This window comes from Felis catus, chromosome B3, assembly GCF_018350175.1.
Source record: "Felis catus isolate Fca126 chromosome B3, F.catus_Fca126_mat1.0, whole genome shotgun sequence".
In the NCBI taxonomy this organism is placed as follows: domain Eukaryota; kingdom Metazoa; phylum Chordata; class Mammalia; order Carnivora; family Felidae; genus Felis; species Felis catus.
Genome location: NC_058373.1, coordinates 54,960,055 through 54,981,943, shown reverse-complemented (window position 1 = coordinate 54,981,943; position 21,889 = coordinate 54,960,055). Strand labels below are relative to the sequence as shown.

The following is a 21,889-nucleotide window of genomic DNA, read 5'->3' as shown; positions in this document are numbered from 1 at the left end:
CTGACCACCTGTTATGTGCCAGGCAAAAAGAAGACTGGGGAAACTTAGGAAAAGAAGGAGCTTATTAATCAAATAGCACTGTGTTGTAGAAAGGACCTTCCAGAGAGGAGAGAGGATATATATGAGAACATAAAAACAACAAACAGGGGCGCCTGGATGGCTGAGTCAGTTAAGCATCTGACTCTTGATTTTGGCTCAGGTCATGATCTCACAGTTTGTGAATTTGAGCCCTGCGTTGGGATCTGCATGAACAGCGTGGAGCCTGCTTGGGATTCTGTCTCCTCTCTCTGACCCTCCCCCACTTGCCCTCTGTCTCTCAAAATAAATAAAAACTTTTAAAAAATGTAAAAAAAACCCAACAAATACACTGCTGAGTTTGAGGAGAGTAAAGAAAGAGGTAGGCAAGGATCAGATGGCCATTTCATCCATCAGATGTCACACTTCATCCCACAAGTAAAGCGAGGTCACTGACAGGCTTTAAGCAAAGGAAAGATGATCATATTTTAGAAACATGACTCAGAGGGCCATAAGAGAGAATATGGAGAAGGGGTAAAAGACTAGAGACTATTTAAGAGATTTTTGCTACAGATGGTAAAAATCCTGAATCAGGGACATGCAGACAGAAATGAGGAGACTCAACAGAACATAGTAGCTGACTGGATGAAAGAGGACAGAGGACCTGAGGTCTCCTCCAGACTTCTATCTGGTACACAGATAACTGGGTGGATGGGAGCACCATTCCTCCAAGGTAAGGGAAACAAAAGCAAGCTTATGGTAGAAGAAGGTATCAACTTCAAGTTTCTTCTAAATTTAGCCCTACGATACCAAAAGCTAAGCAATTAATAAATAACCTTTTACCATAAGTAATCATGATAAAATATTTACCTGTTCTTCATTCACTTTTAACGCTTGTATTTGGGTCTCCAGTGCTTTTATTTGTGCTTCAAGTTGTAGCTCTCTCTCTTTTCCATTCTGAAAGAGTTTCTGTGATTCTCGGAGGCTGAGGGTCAAACCTTCCTTTTCATCTAGAACATTAAAAATGTTTACATAAATAATAAGTTACTGTACAGGGACCCCGATTGTAACAATCTCTATCAAATATCAGATCCATATCATACAAATGTTCTGTTCCGTTTAGATAGTGAACTTCAGCGGATTTAGAGAACACCAGGAAAGCTCCAAAAAAGAAAGCCTGAGTGACACCAAAAAAACTGAGAGAAACACAACCACTTCCTTCAAAAATCTTCCCTTTGGGAACCACAAGATTTCCTAACAATGATTTCAGCATTTGTTTACTTGAGAAACTACATAGATGTGACAAATCTCTGTTAATCAAAGAAGGGATCTGAGGACTATTAACTTTTTATATGTACTTGCAATGAACTCTTAAATTCACCTAATCTTAAATTCTTCCCACATACTTTACTGTAACCGTTCACAAGTTCTTCTCTCAAAAGAAATTTTATGAGCATTACAGAAAAAGACCTTTTCACTATCAATTATGTTTGAAACAAGTTCGAGTTCAGTCACAAAATTATTCTACAAATGAAAAGTTCAACATTGACCAAAACTACAGAAATCATGAAGAGTAAGCAATTATAATTTGAATCTGTGTTTACTCTATGTGCTTTTCCCAGCAATGACTCCATTTTCTCCTTGGCACTTCCAAAGGAGTTCAGGATCACTAACTCTTACTTGGACTCAAATCTTATGTTAATTTGTAGGCTTATAAAATGTATTGCAAACTAAACACAAGTCTCTTTGGGAATTGGAATACTTCATCCAAGGTAAACTACATAAGGAGTCAACAACTTATTAGGACAGAATGCTACCAGCATAAAGAATGTTCACTGATTCTAAAAGCCTGATAGAAGAGTAAGAGGAAGAAAATGAGGATCTCGAAATAATATGTTCTGGAGAGAAGTAATCCAAGGCCAGGTGTCAAAAGTCCTGGGTTTTTGTTTCATTCTGACTCATTATGAGCCCTCCGACCTAGGGCGTCCACTCTCTAAGCTTCATTTTTTTTTTTTTTTTAATTTTTTTTTTTTAACGTTTATTTATTTTTGAGACAGAGACAGAGCATGAACGGGGGAGGGTCAGAGAGAGGGAGACACAGAATCCGAAACAGTCTTCAGGCTCCGAGCTGTCAGCACAGAGCCCGACGCAGGGCTCGAACTCACGGACCTCAAGATCGTGACCTGAGCCGAAGTTGGCCGCTCAACCGACTGAGCCACCCAGGCGCCCCTCTAAGCTTCATATTTAAAGTGAGGCTCTCAGAAACAAGATCTGTAGCTCTAGTGCACCTCATAAATGACAGCACCCAACAGGTGTCATCTTACCTTTGACTATCAGAAGCTGGTGATTCAGATATCTAATTTGATGCTCACTTTCATTTAACTTTTCAACTAAGTTGTCTAGTTGTCTCTCTTTTGCTTTGTTAAGAACCTGAAGTTGGATAATCTGCATATTTTCTGCAGAATCTGCATTGAAATTAAAGACAATTTATTAGATAAAAGCAAACACAAATGTAAATTTGTGGATACAACTCAGTATCATGAAATCAATTCAATTGATTGCAACTAGCATTAAAAAAAAAAAGACAGACGATAATGTATCAGAGTGCATCATGTAGTATGAATAATGATTATTTTGTGAAACTTGTGTTTTAGTTATAGATACTTATTTACATAGGTATATATTATAAGACCTCAACACAATGTAAAAAATGTACTTCTTACTGTGGTCACTGCCAGACATGTTTAAAAGTCTGGTCTAGAGTAGAACCCTGAATCACTACCATTTCGACTAATTAAAGATATGCATATACCAATTACAATGGAATAGAGTTCTATGCTCTCATAAAATTGAAAAAAAAAAAGTACTTCAGCTTCTATAAAGCCATTTCTAAAGAAAATTTCTAGACATCCTTCTCAAAATTTATTTTAAACAGGAGTGGGAATTAAATTGTATTCACGTTCATGGCAACACATAACTGTCACGTTAATAAATGAACAAATTAATAAAGAATTTTGAGGTCTTCTTTCAGAAATGATTCAAGTCATCTTAGGGACCACTTAAAAATGACTGGGGGGAAAAGAAAAAAATGACGTGTAGGAGAAGGATAGTACTTCAACAACAAAATGACACACATTCTTCATTTTCTACTAGAACAATGCCTCTACTTGCTAACAACCAACACAATCTTCTTTTTTAAAAGAAAAATGGTTAAGACCAAAAGAAAACCCTGAAGACTGGAAACTTTGTTACAAGTCAGACTAAAAAACGGAGGTAGCTCAGGAATTAGCAATCTACAGGCCACACCTCTCTCCAAAGTCATTTTTTTTTTAACTACTGTTGCTAAACTGTAATCACTAAATTCAGCACTACCATGCCATTAGGTTATTTCATTAACTTCCGAATGTCAAATTTAGGCAAACGTGTAACTTACTTAAACAAAAATAAATAAATAAATGAACCGACTTGATAAAATGCAGACTGTTAAGAAACTGATGTAAGGTTATATGTGCAGAAAGGCCAAGAGACAGAAATGTAACTGAACACAGTGCAGCTGGAAGAGCAAATACCAAGATGTCAGGCCACTGGCGTGATGCTTATTTACTCAGCCCAAGCCAGTTATGCCACACACGCTGCCCACTTCCTCATCTCCTCATTCCACAGCACCTTCTGAACAAAGAAGGGGTCCCCATATTTGCCATGGACGCCTTCAGGGGAAACTGAAGCCTGGCTCCCCCTGGAACTGTCCTGCAGCCCACGTGTATGGTAGACATAGCTCTCTGAAGGTGGGGCATGAAGTCCAATTTCCTTGGTGTAGCCCAGGGAACCCAGAATAGCCAAAATGACCTTCCCCCTGCTTCTCGAATGTACAACAAACAAAAAACTTGCTGTCACACTTAGAATCACACTGGCTCTACCACATGCATAATAACTAGAAGTTATCTCACATGTCGGAGAGTGTGACAATAAAAGCGAAGCGTATGAAACACTCTTTCGGGTGTTTCAGTCGCAGCGTAAGTTCTGCCTTTTGGTTTTGGAGGCTTCATCTCCTCAACATTCTCTAGTCACACTTCTCACTCTCATATTTATACATGCGCTATATATGAGGAATTCCTTTTTTGGCAAGTGCCACATGACTAACCCTGAGATAACTCCAGTTTAAATTCTGAACAATTAAGTACTTTATATCAGAGTTGTCTAATTATTACACTATAACTAAAAAATTAAAAGAAAAAAGATGATAATGGCTGATTACTAAATTACATTTCTGTGTGGTAATAAAAAATCTTAGATTGAAGAGAAAACTGTAGTTCATTTTCTAAATTAGACTTCAGTAAGAAAAATAAGAAAAATATGTATCTAATGAAAAGTCTTTACCAACTAGAATGACTGAAACGTACAGTTGAGAAGAACTTCTATTAATCTTTTATTATAGTAAGTTTCAAATATGTAAGGTAGAGAGAAGAGTGCAGCGAATCCCATAGACCCATCACCCAGATTCCACAATTATGAACTCATGGCCAGTCTTCCTTCAGCTACATCTCCACCCAACATTACCCCAAACAACATATTATTTAAAGTACATCCAAGACTTCATATCAGTTTATTCATACATACTTCAGGATCTCTAAAAATAAGGGGACTTAAAAAAAAAAAAAAAACACAACTCCATTATCATATTTAAAAAAAAAAAAACAATTCTTGAACATGTCCAAAGTTTTCAAAAATTCTCCAATTATGTTAAGAAATAAATATAAACTTGATACATACTTTCATTAGCTCCTAAAAACTGTTGTTGCAGGCCTTCAAATGTGTCACTTCCCACTATCTCCTGAGCTGGTGAGTCATCATTCTGAGCAGGAGACTGATAAGATTTATATGTCACTTTATATGGTTCCAAGACTTGACAACTGGGGCCTTGTGATATACCAAATTGCTATTATAAGATGATAAATGAAATTGACAATCATGATTTGGACTTTTCTTTGAAAATGATCTGAATCAAACACCTCAATTTTGTCATGAAATTTAATTGTGGTACAATTATAAACTTTATACATACATCTTTGCTTAAAAATACCACTTATAGTTATTTAACAGTGTTAACTCAAAGTCTGCAATATATAATTTTATGTATCTTAATTGCACTTCTGAAAATATAATGGGGCCAATTCCATAAATAACACTCAAGAATTCCAGTAAGATGGGGCGCCTGGGTGGCTCAGTCGGTTAAGCGTCCGACTTCGGCTCAGGTCACGATCTCGCAGTCCGTGAGCTTGAGCCCCACGTCGGGCTCTGAGCTGATGGCTCGGAACCTGAAGCCTGCTTCTGATTCTGTGTGTCTCTCTCTTTCTCTGTCCCTCCCCGTTCATGCTCTGTCTCTGTCTCAAAAATAAATAAACGTTAAAAAAAAATTAAAAAAAAAAAAAAAAAAAGAATTCCAGTAAGATCATATAGAAATATTTAAGAATGATTTAGATGATGCCAATATCTGGGGAACATAAAAATGTACACATTCAATAACAAGAACATGTGATACAATACCTCGTATGTAATAAATATTCAATAATGCTTGTGGAATAATTAACATTCCATAGAAATAGAAGAGAAAATGACCACGTTAAAAGGACCACAAAGTCATCCTCTCATTGGGTGACATAAAATAGCTGTTGGCAAAAAGAGGAAAAGCTACTGGCAAAATCAATGTCACTGAGAAAATCTAAGAAGCAGCTACCTATATCCTAAGGTCTTATCTCATTAAACTCTCCCAGGGCTAAAAAGAAAAAAAAAGTGTTTCTTTCCTTAAGATTCATCCTGTCTACTGCCGTACCATTGCAAAACAGGTTATCAGCTTTGAAGTGTTCAACCTAAAATCTGTTACAGAGGCAGTGAGCTAGAAAATCAAGGTAACTAAATGGTGTCACCTACATAGATTTACCACTTTAAAATTACATCAACATACCTGAACATAGCTTCTCACTGAAGCACAGTGACACGGTAGAAGCCAGAAGCAGCAGTAAGCAAGGTGATTCTTTGGCAAACCTAACTTTTAATATTTAACTGTTTCTATAAAGCCTCTTATTTTAAAATTCTACCTTCAGATCATGAATGGATTGTAAACAGAAAACAGCATGACTAATTCAGCATGAGCCTGAATAAAAGCATTCTTGGGACTTTTTGTACTTAAAGCTTACCATTGCACTTATACACATTTTAAAAATAAATACACACAAGCAAATGTGTACACACATACACATGAATTCCTGAAAGTCCAGTTCTTACAATACCTGGAAATGATTCCTTTGAGGATCTGAAAATTTAATTATATTAGTTGGCTGGCTATTAAATTCCTGCTTCTGACCATTGGTATATGGCCTAAAGTTTTCAGGAAGGTGATATAAATCGGTCTGTTCATAATTACTTGGAGGACTGTAACCACTTCCGCCTTCATCTCCAACTTCGTTAGGATGGTACCCAGAATGCTGGTCGTCAGCTTTATTTTGATTGTCTTCCCAGCCATTGCCACTTTTCTCTCCAGTATATACATCACGAATCTCATTATAGCCCTAGTAGATAACAAAAGTAAAACAAAGGCACTAAGATCTAGTCCCGCCCTCACCAAAGTCATCATCCACCAGATACTTACATTTCCACTTTGAGATTTAGGCAGCACTTGATGCTCATGCCAGTTCATCTCCAATTGCTCAGAGCGATGCGGTCTTGAGAAAAATCGATACTTTAGATTTAGAGCCTATCACAGAGAACTCCCAAGATTTTAACATGTTTTCCCTCCAACCTTCACCTAAAATTCTAAGAATCAGTTTACAGTTTTATAATCATGTACATTATTGCCTACAGAGAATCAAAAGAAAGAGTCTTAGGGTATTGTAATATACGAGTGAAAGTGATTTCCGGTCCTTACTCGCCCTCTGTGCCGTCCTCGCTGCAGTCCGAGTAGGGGAGTTCAGGGGAGGACAGGTCATCATCCAGCATGTCGTGAGGTAGGTCAGTGAGTAGCTGCTGCAACTAAGACAGGAGAGCCAGCATCAACATCACACTGACTTAAACATTTAAACTCAAGCCAAAGCTGCCTTGGAAAGCGTGATTTTGACTTTAGAAGACAAAGAAGTTCCTAATTTCTCCATTTAATAAGCGTTTTAAATTCCACACACATTATGTTCATCATTTCATGTGGGGAAGAGGGGAATGCGTAATATCAGGATTTACACTAGAAGGATTTACACGTTTTCCTACAGAAGTCTTAGACGAAAACACACATACATTACAATAGAATTTTAAAACTTCTTTATAGACACACAGGAAGTCATGATAATGGTACAATCACCGTATTATGTTACCACAGGGCAGACTTGAGTCTCAGAATCCTGTTTGACCAGTACTCTGAAGGTGGGGACTTGACAATCACACATTCCCCATGGGAGCCTGAGGAGCCAGCTCTACTTGGGCCAGGTGGTGAAAACAGTAGTTCCAGCAGCAGCGGCAGGTGGCCAGGAAGCCCTTAAAAGCTCTAATAATGTGACAGAAACCCCTTGGAGAGTGATTAATTAGCAGACTGGTGTCTAATTCCAATGATGAAAAGATACATGATACTTCAGCTCTTGTAAAACAGTTGAATAAAAACAAGAGTTTTAAGTCCACTTTTCCACAGGTAGCACTCTCAAAAGCATAACTCCAAAACTGACATAAAAGCATTTGACCTCACTTTGTAATGTTTTTCTAGATAAATCACACCTTTAGCATCCCGCCTATAAAAACTAGATAAAAACAAATTCATTTAAGTTTCAAAATAAACCGTGATTAAGAGATGAAGAAACTGTCTAATTTGTTGAATTTCAGTATCTGTAAATGTCTTTCTTCAATTTCCAATATAATGTCTTAAAAGTGATAACAATCAGAAGATTCAAATATTATTAAATAGAAGAAAACTGAAATCATCATCATGATTTCTCATTAAAATTAAGCACCGGTTAAATTAACAAGTTGACTGAGTCCTCCGCAGCACATAAATGAATCCCATAAAATCACATAATGTGAGTGTGTTTTAAAAATATTAAATACTCTGTAAAACCTTGGAGGAAACAAAACAAGATGCTTCTTAGTCTATAGCTAGTTTTTTTCCCCATTTCTCTGTCCTTAGAATAGAAGGAATGAAATACAGCTATAAAACATGTCTGAGTATTACATTTATAATCAAAAACCTTCTGAAATAAAATACATATATATAAAGTTAAATAAAAATATTCTAAGAAAGGTCTCAAACGAATACTCCAATTGTTAACTGAATTTTGGAGAAGTCAAATTTGGGAATGGAAATGGGTTATATGAGGAGGGGAGGGGGATATTTCCTCACCCCACATATATTTCTAATATTCACTGTATTATTTTTTTTTAATTTTCTCAACCCATGTTGTTCTTTAAAAATGAAACATGAGAAAAACATTCTTACTCTATTCCAGTGAAAAGTTAACTTTGTCCCAAAATTTATTCGATATTAATATGAACAAACAAGACCTTGATTTATTGGCCACCTGCTCATGCTGGATAATTGAAAAACCTTTTTGAGAATTAGCCATATCAGAGTTGATCCAAAGATATAAAGAAAAAGAAACACTAAAAATGAAACAAAACACATCAACCTATTAGTATACTACATGCATGCCTCAAGTGAAAGGTAGCAAAGTGATTTGAGAAAGACACAAAATTCAGTAAGCAAAAATCATATATGATGTCTTTTAAAGTAGTCAAACTTGTTTTGTCTATAATTATGTACCACTGCTTTAAGGAAAAAGACTACCCCCACATACTACCCAGAGAAAAATACCAAGAAAATAAATCTCTTATACTTACATCAAGTAAGGACTCCTGTACAGAAAGAATATTTTCTTGTAAACCTTCAGTGAGGTTCAAGTACATAGCCTTATCATTAAGGGGAACCCTGACAGGGACATCGGAATAGTACATTTTTTCCTCTTACCAAGATAGAAAAAGCTATACAATAATTAAGCAGTTCTTTGTGACACCACAAAAGTAACACAACTGGCATCCACGGAGGAAAATTAATCTGAACATAAGTAGAAAGTTCATCAAAATGCTTCTGGATCCATAGATGAACTTAACAACTAGCAAAATCATCCCTATAGTATTTAATTTCTTAAAAAATATTTTACAGATATGCTAACACTTTGAAACCGTTTCATTCACCTTCAAAAAAATTTCCCTGAAGTTCTTTGGCATAGTTGGGCCATATTCCTGGCTTCCATAACTTTCAGGACAGAAAGAAGCTAAATGAGGTGAGTCCCCCTAATAAGGGCATTCGGGAACAAAAATCCCACCCCCAAGGCTTCCATTCCCAGGATCAAAGTGTGCCCTTCTCATATACACTGTCAAATAGATTTTGCTTTCGGTCATTGAATTTCGCCATAAAACACAGAATTACCAGATCAACTTAGCATGATACCAAGTAGAGAATTTTATAAACTATAAATTTTCCTCATTAAAGAACCCACCTAGCTACCAAATACAGATTCAAGGGCAAAGAGAACACTCTTTATAATTACAACATTTAATTCCACTCATTACTTTCAAATTCAACAGATTGCTTTTGGGTTGCAAATGTAATCTTTTCAGTGGGATATTATTGTGTGTCAACTGACTTTAATCATTAAAGAGATACCTTCCCATAGAAAAAAGATAATTTGCCATTGCTAAGGCCTCTACTGAAATGCATTCTAAGCCATTCCATAAACTCCTCTCTCTTTGCTACTTCACAGCTTTCTTTCCTAAAAAGAAAGAAAAACCTGAGGGCATTTTACTCAAAGAACTTGAGCAGCAAAACACTTTGCAATAAGTCATGCAGAACACCCAAACAGCCTATGTTTAGGGGGAAGGTAAAACAGAGAACATGTAAACTTTTTGCTAGGGTTTTCAACCTAACTAAACAGACTGTCTTCAGAGACTGTAATCTTCAACATTCATGAAAGCATGAATTACTTGCCACACATCTTCACATCTTTTCCCAGGAGAAAAGCAACAAATGGAACAGCCAACACTCATATGCCTTTTGAACAGGTTACCTCACAAACACACTGAAAAGATTCTGATATGTTAAAATGTGAATTATTACAGAACGCTTTCATGGATACACACTAAGCAGAATCTTCATTTTAACCTAAGAGCCAAGTTAAAAGCATCCTTGAAATGGCCCAATGTGGGAATGATGAAGGGCCAAATAACTTGGCAGCCAGAGTTTTAGTTTATGATTTATACTACAGGCAGAATTTTTTTTTAAATCCATTCCATTAATTAAATAAATTTTATGTTAGTGGGAAAGACTGTGTCTAGATCGCCACATATCTGAAAAAGAAATATGGCAGCATTTGCTCAACAAATATTGGTTGCCCTACAGATGACACAAAACTCCAGGCCTGGAAGGAACACTGGAGCTCCTCCCAAACCACATCTCCCCTTCTAAAGGGGAGCAAAGCAAGACCGGGAGAAGGTAAGGGGCATGCCCAGGAAAAGAGTTACGGTCCCAGAGCCCACACCAGAACCTGAATCTCCCCATTCCCACTCCAATTTTCTTCTACGTGACATTTTGTTGGTCACTGGAAGACACTTATGTCTACCTATTTGTATATGATCAAACCACACTCAGCCAGACTTAGGTTTTTGTTTCCACTGTGACAGTCCCTGAAAAATACCTATATAAGAAACATTCAAAGGCATAATCCAGATAAAGTATAAAAAACTGCTAAAGAAAAATATCTACCATATGAATACTGAACCATTTGTTTCTTTGATTTTCTCAGGTGATGACAAGAAAATTCCACTAAATACGTCAAATAATATAAAATGTAAACAAATACTGGCTTCACAACCCCCTCTAGTGGGGACAAAATGTCAAACTGTTCCTATAATTACATCAAGCAAGGCAGTTAGAAAGTAGAAGAAAGGCTTTGCAGTGGAAACCCTACCTCTTTAAAACACAAGATTTCAAAAAGCTCAAATGAGCTTTATTATTCTATTAGAGAAGCACTGACATAAAAACCAAATGGACTCAAATCAGCATGGCCAGGTGCAAGCTTCTCTCTGCCATCTGCTTCTTAAAGCACCTACATTTCTACTCAAGATCATTTTCCAGGCTTCAAATCTAACATTACTAAATGAACTATCATCAGCAAGTATTATCTTGATAGCACAGATTACTAGTACCTCTTCCCCAAACCACCAGCTCCAAAATACATACTCATATATGGAGAACAAAGCAATAATCACAGAGCTGTTTCCGGTAATACTACAAGTTCACATGTATTCCAGCAACCTGTGAGATCCCAAGTGACAATCTACCTTGAACTGTAGGGTTACCAGTAACTCTGGAGCTTGTAACCACTCCTATCACAACAATAACAACTCTATAATAACCCATGATGAAATCACAAAGCACACTGACTTAAGTGACAAGTATTTTGAAAAATCACATTGTTACAATTATGAATGAGTTCACAGAAGAACTTTTGAATTCCACTTTTCCAGCTTTACAAGTAAAAGTTTGCCTAGAATACTTTGGATGAGGTCCACTTAAGTAGCAAGGGGGACAAGTACATCCATAATTCTCAAATGGTACAGCAAGAAAGTAATGTGATCCAACAAGTTGTAAGAAATATCAGTGATATGAATATTAATTAACATGACAGCATATCTCCCTGGTATCATCACCCTCACTCAGCTGCACCGTCATCTGCTCTGTTTACTCTGTAGAAGATGGAGTTTTGGGTGAAAGACTGGATGAGGCTACAGGTTATGCACTTCTTCTCTATGCCTTGGCCCACAGTACCCAAACTTTTACCATTATACCATTAGGAACTGAAGTAATTTAGAAATGATTATAGTGCCTTACTTATCTGTGAAACTCTTGGAGATTTTTTAAAAATATGGGTCTAATCACATATTTAGACCTCTGTGGTTTGAGGTTCTACTGGTCTAAACGTCCTCTGACTACTGAGTCACTTACTAAATACTTTCCTTTTTTGAAGATTAAATGGACCTCCTCCCCTTGCTCTTCAATGCAAACCAATGGAGGGAAGAGAAATGAAAAAGGCAAGATCATAATTGTAGAGCTGCTATTTGGACGGCATGGAAGATGGAACTTGACTATGGCTTATTCACAGATTTATAGGCAAGTGTGGACAAAATCCCAACTGATCGCAAAGGACCAAAATTAAACTCAGGAACTCATCATTCACACCAAAAGGTCAAAATCAGGATTATTCTACCATTTACAAAGAGGATCTCACAAATCCTGAGCAGAGAAGACTATAAGTCCAATATAGCCTGCTTGGCCCTACATCCTCAGGGATCCAGACACTCCTCCTACATAAGCGAATCGAATACCAAGTGATTCACTAAGTAGAGAAAGCAATATGCATTAGCCAACTACTAACGCTTATAACCCAGCTATCAATCCCAAAGCTATCAACCAGGGAGCAGGAAAAGACCACTCTTTTCTTTAAACCTCGCAAGGCTGTGAAAAGTTCTGCTACGATAGGGTCAGACAGACTAAGGAGGTTGGAATGGACTCTGGATACGCAAACAAACTTAGGTTCAATCAGCCAATTTACCATTTTAACTTGCAGTGATGACATACACATGAGCTGAGTTTTTATCAATAACCCTGAATTTTGTTGGTGAATCTGAAACCCTACAGCCTGTGATCTCACTTCTACCCTTGCCACAATTAAAGAAAAAAAGGCAAAAACACTGTTTACTAACACGAAACATATTCATCATGTTACAATCAAGTTGGCTATGTATTTTCTTCCACTCTGCTAGAAACACTCATTCTTAGGTACTTCACTTCTTAAGAGCTCCTTTTTTCTGGAAATTCCCTATCCCAGGGTATAACCTATCAAGAAATGATCCCTATGTCTATTTTCTATATACTTAGAATCTATTTCCTCTGTAACTAACGTCCCCTTTAAAACTGTCACCACACAATACATCTCTAATTAGTTCCCTCTAATACCCTAACCATCTCTCTAATATCTTTTCCAATGAAAACTCACCTGTCAGATTATTTTTTCTTCTTCTTTAAAGTCTACTATAATAATTACTTAAACTGATCCCCTCAAGAATCCCAGTAGCTAAATTCCAGCAAACTATCCAAAGCCATCAGGGTCATGAAAACCTCATGCTGTGAGTTCACAAAGTAACAGAAAACCCTCACCCCCACAACTGCTGTGGAAGGACCCTGTCAAAATCCGGAAACCCTGGCCAGGGTCACGGACTCCAATGCCCTCCGTGACCTGGCACAGAATTGACAGGAGCGAAGCCTGCAAGTGCATAAGCCCACGCTGGTGCGAGAGGATTGTGGCCAGCTGGGAAGGGACAGCCACTGCTCAGATCCAGCCTGCCTGCTGCCATGTGCAGACACAGGCCACATGTGGCCGGGGCTTAGGACGTTTCAAGACAAGCCAGAAACTCTGGGTTGTTACATGAAATATTCCAATCTTTAAATACAGATTGAACTTTGAAAAACACTGTGCAGCCAAACAATACAAATCGTCTATGGACAAAAATCCACCGAGCTGCCAGTTTTCTATCTCTATCCTAACTCTACTTACTGCCAGCTACATGGGCAACTGACCCTATTCTCTGCTTCCTGTGAATACTAACGGTTCACAGTAATGATTAAAAAGGATTGTTTTATATATTAGAAAATGGATCATATCAAGCATAGTCTCAATACAAAAAGAGCCCATCATCATCGTCAATCAAGAAATTTGAGTCAAACTAAAAACAATCCTATCAAATTGACTTTCACCGATTGCTATTACTACTATTGCCACCATTTCCTGAACATTACCATGTGCCAGGAATTCTGTTCAACTCTTATATATGGACATAAAATATAGTCTCCTCCTTTTACTCCCTTTCTCCTTGGGTCTATTCACCACGCAGCATACAGTAAGATCATTAAACAATATGATCAGATACCATTTCCCTGCTTAAAATCCTCCACTGACTTCCCACTGCTCCTAGAATAAAATACAAACATCTTACCATGACATACAATGAGTTGGCCCTAGCTCACCTCTTCACCCTATCTGCACCCTCACCCCTCGGTCCCACAATCCCCACACCACAGCCTTCTGGCTGTTCTGCAGAGATATAGGGCTTCATGCTCTGTGGGTGTCTTGGCCTAGAATATTCTTCCTCAGGCTTCTGCATGGCTGCTCCTCACGACTCAAGTCTCAGCTCAGGCATTTCCTCCTCCAAAAGACCTTCCCTCATCAGTGCCCTACCAGTTGCTTTAATATCACTCTATTTTGTTTACCTATCACTTATCGGTGCTAAATTATCACTCACTCGAATTACTTAATTCACTTGTTTATGGTCTGCCTGCACGAGGATATAAGCTACTTACTTGAAGCAAAGAACCTGGCTGGACTTGTACGAGGCACTATTCCAAGCAACTAGAAACTAGGCGTCTGCCTCCAAAGCCAACCAGTACCTCCTAAATGAAAAGATCTTCAAGAATCTAACCATTTACTGTGTTTTAGTCTTATCTCAGAAAAGGAAGCATTCCACTCAACCACCTTTTAAAAGCTCATATACTCATCAGGTTTTTAGGGGGTGACCAAAAAAAAAAAAAAATCATATATTCCTTCAACATGATACAAGATGATATAATTTTGGTCAGGAAAGAAAACCGTTGAAGATTGGGTTAGTCGTTTTTCTGAGTAACTTACCTCTTTCTCCCTTTCATAGTCTTCTTTGTCATATTCTTCTTCTTCTTCATTTTGCGTCTGCAGTGCCACACTGCCAAAATCCAGTGACATGGTCTTCCTGTAGAAAGAGACAGACGCTTGGTTTCTACACACCCCATAAAAATCTTCTAGGCCAAACTACCCAAGAGATGCCACACACACAAAAGACGACAGCGGCCAGGGAAAAGTTGGATGTAACTCACGCGTGGCAAATGGTTAGTATACCAAATATAAAGACTAAGCTTACAGATTAATTGTGACTCACAGAAAGAGCTGTATGGCAGTAATTCATAGAAAAGAACAAAGTGCAAAAAGCTAATAAACCTGTGACTAGACATTTCTTGTGGCCTGGAAAGTATAACCTAAGACAGCAAGATTTTTGTTCACACACACACACACACACAATAATTAACTAGAAATATGCCAAAACAAAAATTTTAAGAATGTGCCCAGAGTGACTAATTTGATTTATTAAATATGGCAAAGGTAGTATCCTCCACAATTTGTTTTGTCCTCTATCACGAATCCAAAGGTCATGTTTTAACAAAAAGAGAGCCACTAAATTCTGAGCTAACAGCTGGCCCCCAAAAACCATCTGCAACCTGGGAAACTCCATATAGCACACACCCAGAATATAAGCGTTAAACGTGCCGCTCTTTAGCTTGGTAAAATCGGGTTCTAGCGAAAACGAGTCAGGAAAAACGGAAGCGAAGACTGTGAAGCTGTACCACTGTAGAGTGCCCGTTCCAAAAGCAACAGCACGAGTTCTCTAGAGAACAGTCTCTGCTGTGGCAGAAGGAGCAGCAGGAGGTGGGTTTTCAAGTACGCGCAGTCAGAAGCCTGCCAATGACTGGAATTATACTGAGGGATCCACACGACACAGAAACGATGCAGAATTTCAAAGCTCCAAAAGACCCTGATGAGAAGGTAGGCGGGCGTCATCAACTACCCGCCTAATTCTGTCTGCCATTCACTGCACTCTTCTGCATGCCAGGGAAATGCACTTTGAGGTGAGCCTGCGCCACAACTCACTCACCGCACTTTTTCGGGCTCTAAAATGTCATTAAGTTGGAAGTGAAATAAGAAGCAGAGGCCCAGGAATCCAAATACATTTGACCACAAAGAACGCGGCTCCCTCATGTTAACAGCTGAGAACTATGATCACAAACCTTTATGTAAGCCAATAGCTCTAGAAGCAAAAGATGTTCCACTTCATCAAACCTGACGCACCTTTGATGGTAGCACACAGGTCCATTTATACCACTAAGAAAAATAGATGGCCAATTAAATTATGACACCTCATTAATTTTAAACTGCAGCCTGACTCTGTAGATATTAAAATTTGAAAAGAAAATCTTCACTTTAGAATAGATGAAACATGGCATTACAGACTAACACAGATAGGAATTTTAGTGCTGCAAATGCCCCTACATCGAGTTTTTGCTTTTCAAGGACTGAATTATGCTTCTTGTCCAAACTCTAATTTGCAGTCCACCTTTTTTATCCCTCCCTCTCTGGTCCCTACAACCAGCCCATTCCTTTCGATTCTTATCAAATAAAACTCCTGACATCAACACAAGCCCTTCCAGCTTCTACCTCTTAGACCAGACCTGCTCCTTTCTGTTCTTGTGCCAGAGCTAAAAGGAGGATGAGACACGTGCACTTTTTCACTGAGAGGGAAAATACATAAGCCTAGGGAATCTAAACCTGTCTCCACCCAGGAGCTACAAGAACCTTCTTGTGCACCTACGTAAGGTGGAGATCTGAATGTAAAGAGCCTATAATACAGCTGAAATAGTGAGGGAAACACACACAAGCTCACATCTCTAGGGTTTTTCACTATTGCAAGTGAACATCAGATCTACAGAATCAACAGATAATGAAAACAGCCCATTTAAATCCTGGTTCCCTAAAAGAAATTAGATTAAGTCAGGCCTTAAGAATCTTCCTGAATTCTCCAGGCAGAAATAATCTTTCCTGGGGCGTCTGGGTGGCTCAGTCGGTTAAGCGTCCGAATTCAGCTCAGGTCATGATCTCGCTCACAGTTCACGAGTTCGAACCCCGAATCGGGCTCTGTGTTGACAGCTCAGAGCCTGGAGCCAGCTTCACATTCTTCATCTCCCTCTCTCTCTGCCCTCCCCCGCTTGTGCCCTGTCTCGCTCTCTCAATCTCTCTCTCTCTCTCTCTCTCTCTCTCAAAAGTAAATAAACATTTACAAAAAGAATCTTTCCTACTTCTGATATTTATAGTATTCTCTACCTCTTCCGATATTTTATAGTTAAAGCCAAAATATGGATTTGGGTTAATTTCTCCTGTATTAGACAAAAGAAAGGAGTTTTTTTTTTCAATCCTTCACTAACATGCCATCAATTCCCATTGAATATTTAAAAAGAGCATTCAGATTTACAACAGCCTATTGTTAAATACAGATATTTTAAATAAAGAGCTACTTTTTCTCAGAGAACAGTGAATTCTGCAACGTATTTTCATTTTTAGGTGAAGAGAATGTAAAAGACCAAAGTGTATCTTTTCTGAATGGCTTTTTAATCCAAACCAAGTCATTAAAGAAATCTGAAAATATCTGAAAAGACCAAAATCTCGTTAGACAGGGGAAAAAAGATACAAATAAGTTTTTCTTCTCAAAAGTGCAAACCATTGAAGACCTTAAGAAACGATTTTAGGTATAAAGGGAAATCTGATAAACTTACTGTGGATGGATAGATAAATAAATAAATAGTATTTTAACTAAAATTTTAAATAAAAGCTAATGCTTTTCCTCAACTAATTAATCACTACTAATTACCACTTCTATCAGAGAATACTCATATCTGAATACTATAATAGTCAGAACAATAAGAGACTGCTTTAGAAGAAAAAAATAAATAGTAAGACAGTATACCCAAAAGCCATAAGGAAAAACTTGACAGAAACTTAACCACAAAAAGTAAAACCTTTTATATGGCATCATATACAAGTCAAATATTATGTATGAAAACATAAAGAAGATAATAATGTATAAGAAAAATATTTGCAAAACACACGAATAAGTCCCGACATACAACTCTCCGAAAAAGACAAACAACCCAATTTAAAATGGGCAACTGACATGACAATTCTTTTTAATGTAAATGCTCGATTAACTTGAAAAGATGTGTAAGCTCATATAGAATTCACAGTGTCATTTAAACAATGAAATGATTTTTCAACCACTAAATTGAAAAAAATTAATAACACCTAGTGGTGGCTATTTTGTAGGAAATAGGTATCTTCATGATTGGTCAAAAGCATGAACTGCAAAAACTATCTTGAAAACTCCCATATTAATCTACTGAAAAATAACACTTGCCCTAGTAAAATACTTTTGAACAAATTTGGCAATACTATACTACTAACAGAAATAATGAACTATTTCTTTTTTTTTTTTTTTCAACATTTATTTATTTTTGGGACAGAGAGAGACAGAGCATGAACGGGGGAGGGGCAGAGAGAGAGGGAGACACAGAATCGGAAACATGCTCCAGGCTCTGAGCCATCCGCCCAGAGCCCGACGCGGGGCTCGAACTCAGGGACCGCGAGATCGTGACCTGGCTGAAGTCGGACGCTTAACCGACTGAGCCACCCAGGCGCCCCAATGAACTATTTCTATATTTACTGACTGATCATTAAAAAATCAAGATGCAGAATAAGTGCACTGCATGTTTTTTAATAACAAACTAGTTAATACTTTATTCCCAGATAGATCACCTTTTTTTTTTTTTTTAATGTTTATGTTTGAGAGAGAGGGAGACAGAATGTGAACAGGGGAGGAGCAGAGAAAGAGGGAGACACAGAATCCGAAGCAGCCTCCAGGTTCTGAGCTGTCAGCACAGACCCCATGTGGGGCTCAAACTCACAAACCATGAGATCATGACCTGAGCTGAAGTTGGACGCTCAACTGACTGAGCCACCCAGGTGCCCCTAGATCACTCTTTCTGAACCTATTAACAAGACTGAGACTATGTTCTGTATTTTTCTTTTTTTTAAACACTCAGATCAGAAGGTCTCAATCTCAGTACTCATTTTGTCATCCCTGGTTGTTTTCTTTGCCCTCCTTGCAATGAGAAGGAAAACCAATGAGTGTTTAGTTGGACAAAATATTAAAAACCAAAAGCACTTGTTTTTGTCTCATCCAAAAACCTATAAGCTGAGAGCAGAATAAAATGCTTGTCCCCCATGTTTTACACATAGTAGGCACACAACGAATATTTGTTGAATGAATGATACATTCATGTGGCCTTATAGGATTCATTATTTCAATAAAATTTTACTCAACACCTACTGTGTGCCCATTTATATCCTAGATGTATCTAAGATATGATATCAGCCATGGGGAGCTTACAGTCCCTTAGAGAAACAGTGATATAAATTAACAGTTACAATGATACATAGTAATAAGTTCTACAATAGAGGAGAGTGTAAAGCACAAATTAGGAAGAAAGGAAGGCTGAGAGAAATTTCACAGAAAGAAAAGACTTCAGATTACAAAGAACACAATACCGCTGTCAGTGGTTAAGAATAAGGGCACTGGTGCAGACAACCTGGGCTCAATTCTGGCTCTTCTACTTATCAGCTGTGCAAACTTGAGCACTCGGTTTCCATTGTTTCATTAATAAAATGTGGGTAAAAATAGTGCCTACCTCAAAGATTATGAATATTTACTAATTATGAACATAAGGTGCTTAGCACTATGTACCAATCAATTCATTTGTTTCGTTATTATTAAAACGTTATCACCGATGAACGGGAGTCTGCAGCTACAGAAGAGGTTAAACAAAGACCATTCAGTACATCTGAGAAAGGTAAATGGGCAGCCTGTGGGAAACCTTACTTCAAGTAATGTAACCTCTTCTCCGATGAAGATATCCTTCCACTCCTGTTCCCCTATGGCATTAGTCACTCTTTTGCACTTCCAGACTATATATGTTTCTTACACTTTTCTTATGGCTTCAATTTCAGCCTCTCACTTAGTTGAGTGCATTTACATATCTAGCAAGTGCATATAAATTGCCATTCATTGAAGGATATGGTGAAATTCAGCTTAAACCGGACTTAAGTTCCTGACTATAAGATAGGAAAGGTTAACTGGCACAAAGGGAATTTATAAATGCCCTAGGAAATTCTACTTACTTGCTTAGATGCTAGCTTCCTTTCAAGAATGAACATAGCCAGAACATGCTAGCCTGTTTTAGACTTGCCAAGCCAGGCTTAAGAGGCCTAGTCATTTATTCAACAATTATTTGCCAAGCCCCGTTCAAGATTACAAAATTTAACATGACCTGGTGGAGGAAAAGAGAATAGACATTTACACAAATGATGGCAATAATCTGCGGTCAGTGCTAATGACAGAAGCTTGGACAAGTCGATTCAGGGCGCCTGAAGATTGCAGCAAGTGCACCCAACAGGCTGAACGACGCAAGAAATCAGTGGCCTTACCAAGGAACTCCGTTTAGGGTCAATTACAGCACAATAACTAGGTACTGCGAGAGTGAAGCTGCAGAATGCCTGCACAGGGCGCCTTGGCGCTGCAGGCTTTGGCTGGCTTTGGCTGCCAGCGTCACGTGCACTCGGTCAACACACGTGTACAGGGCACCCACTGTGAGCCAGGCGCGACGCCAGGATGACACAGCGGGGGTCCCCAGGATAGGGTCTCAGGGTTACCCCAACAGCCTGGAGGACGCGAGGAGGGCTTCCCACACGCCACTTATTAGTAGGAACTTGGGATCTCGATGACACTTCAGAGTCAAAGCCTGAGTCCCGCAACCCGCGGACAGTCCACCACCACCGGATTTGAGGAGGGGGCGGGTCAGCCCTCGGAAAGCCTCAGCCAGAATCCTGAGGACACCGCACCTCCTCCAACCCCAGCTCCAAGCCCAGCTGAGAAGCGAAACTCACCGGAGGCCACGGATGCTATCACCACGGGGAAACCCTAGCCCCGGCCAAAGACCGACTTCTAACAAACCCCCTTACCCGGGATCTAATCTACTAGCGCCTTCCTCGTCACAACCGAACCAGAAGTGCTGAGGCCATTGATGAGCAGCCTCGTCCTTCAATCGCCTGCTAGAAGCTGCTCTGGTGGGCGGGGCCATGCCGGCTCGGGGCGGGGCGCAGAGGCGGAAGTCTCCGCCTTTCTCAAGCTTAGTTGAGAAGTCCACCTGCAGTTGCAAATGTATGGCTGTTTGAAAGCGGGCGCCAGCGGTGGCGGGAAGCTCCTCCTGTGCTCCCATTGGTGGATTCGTGAGCCAATTACGAAATGATTGACTATGGAGCGGGCGGGCTTATGGTTGCTTAGAAACGCCCAGGCGCCTGGCCTCAGGCCTATGGCGAGGAAGAACCTGGTCTTGTCCGGGGTCAGTTGCCCCTTCCTTCACCACCTGGTTCCCCCAACAGCTCACGCTGCTCTTTCAATTCCCAAACCTCAGTTTTCGGCTGCAGCACACAGAATCCCTCACTTTCCCCGCCGAACCCCTACCTTGAAGGTTTTTTCACTTGCCCTTCTCTAAGGTGCCTGCTTCCCCATCACCCAAACAGGCTTAGATGTAATTTTACTTTGTCTTCTTGCTTATTGGGTCCTGCCTTGTTTGAATTTGTATTTCTTTCATTACTGATGAGTTAGCACATTTTCCCAAGTGTGTGTTCACTACTTGAATTTCCTCAATTGTGAATGTTCTCGTCACTTGGGTATATGCTAACCTGTCCTTTGAGACAGTGCTGTCCAGTGTGCACTAAAGCCCATTCTGTATCCACCTTCCAAGTTAAAGGGTTCCAGTGAATATCGAGGAGTTGGTAGCACTGGGTTCACATATCTTTTTACCTTCCTCATACATACGAGAAAACCCTTTCTGCTATGGTATGGAAAAAAATGGTTGTTTAAGGCTTTTCATAATCTGACTAGTTTTCTTCCCACCCCAGTGATGCCTACACTGACCCCTGTAATCCCATCAACTAATCTAAGGTTATGCCATATAATAGGTACTCACTCAATCCATAGCAATAAGTGAGTGAAATTACTGGCTGAGCTGCCTATCGTTCCCAGAGTGCTTTTGTTTTGC

General features: G+C 39.0%; 1 protein-coding gene across 18 annotated transcripts in view; it reads right to left on the bottom strand.

Moving 5' to 3' along the window:
• Window positions 1-20,953, bottom strand: part of CEP152 (centrosomal protein 152) — a 120,307-nt gene extending 99,354 nt beyond the window's left edge. For 10 of the 18 annotated variants that reach the window (XM_045059349.1, XM_045059351.1, XM_045059350.1 and 7 more), the window contains exons 1-8: window positions 20,808-20,953; window positions 14,784-14,880; window positions 6,938-7,041; window positions 6,662-6,734; window positions 6,303-6,581; window positions 4,786-4,951; window positions 2,340-2,480; window positions 886-1,025 (exon numbers count right to left, since the gene is read on the bottom strand). In XM_045059349.1, the coding sequence (XP_044915284.1) occupies window positions 886-1,025; window positions 2,340-2,480; window positions 4,786-4,951; window positions 6,303-6,581; window positions 6,662-6,734; window positions 6,938-7,041; window positions 14,784-14,880; window positions 20,808-20,926 (1,119 nt within the window). In that variant the 5' untranslated portion in view covers window positions 20,927-20,953. Of the gene's footprint in view, window positions 1-885; window positions 1,026-2,339; window positions 2,481-4,785; window positions 4,952-6,302; window positions 6,582-6,661; window positions 6,735-6,937; window positions 7,042-14,783; window positions 14,881-19,967; window positions 20,117-20,273; window positions 20,393-20,732 lie in introns of those variants that run through there. The other 8 variants (XM_045059348.1, XM_045059352.1, XM_045059355.1 and 5 more) reach the window with 7 other exon arrangements.
• Between the last annotated feature and the right edge of the window lie 936 nt (window positions 20,954-21,889).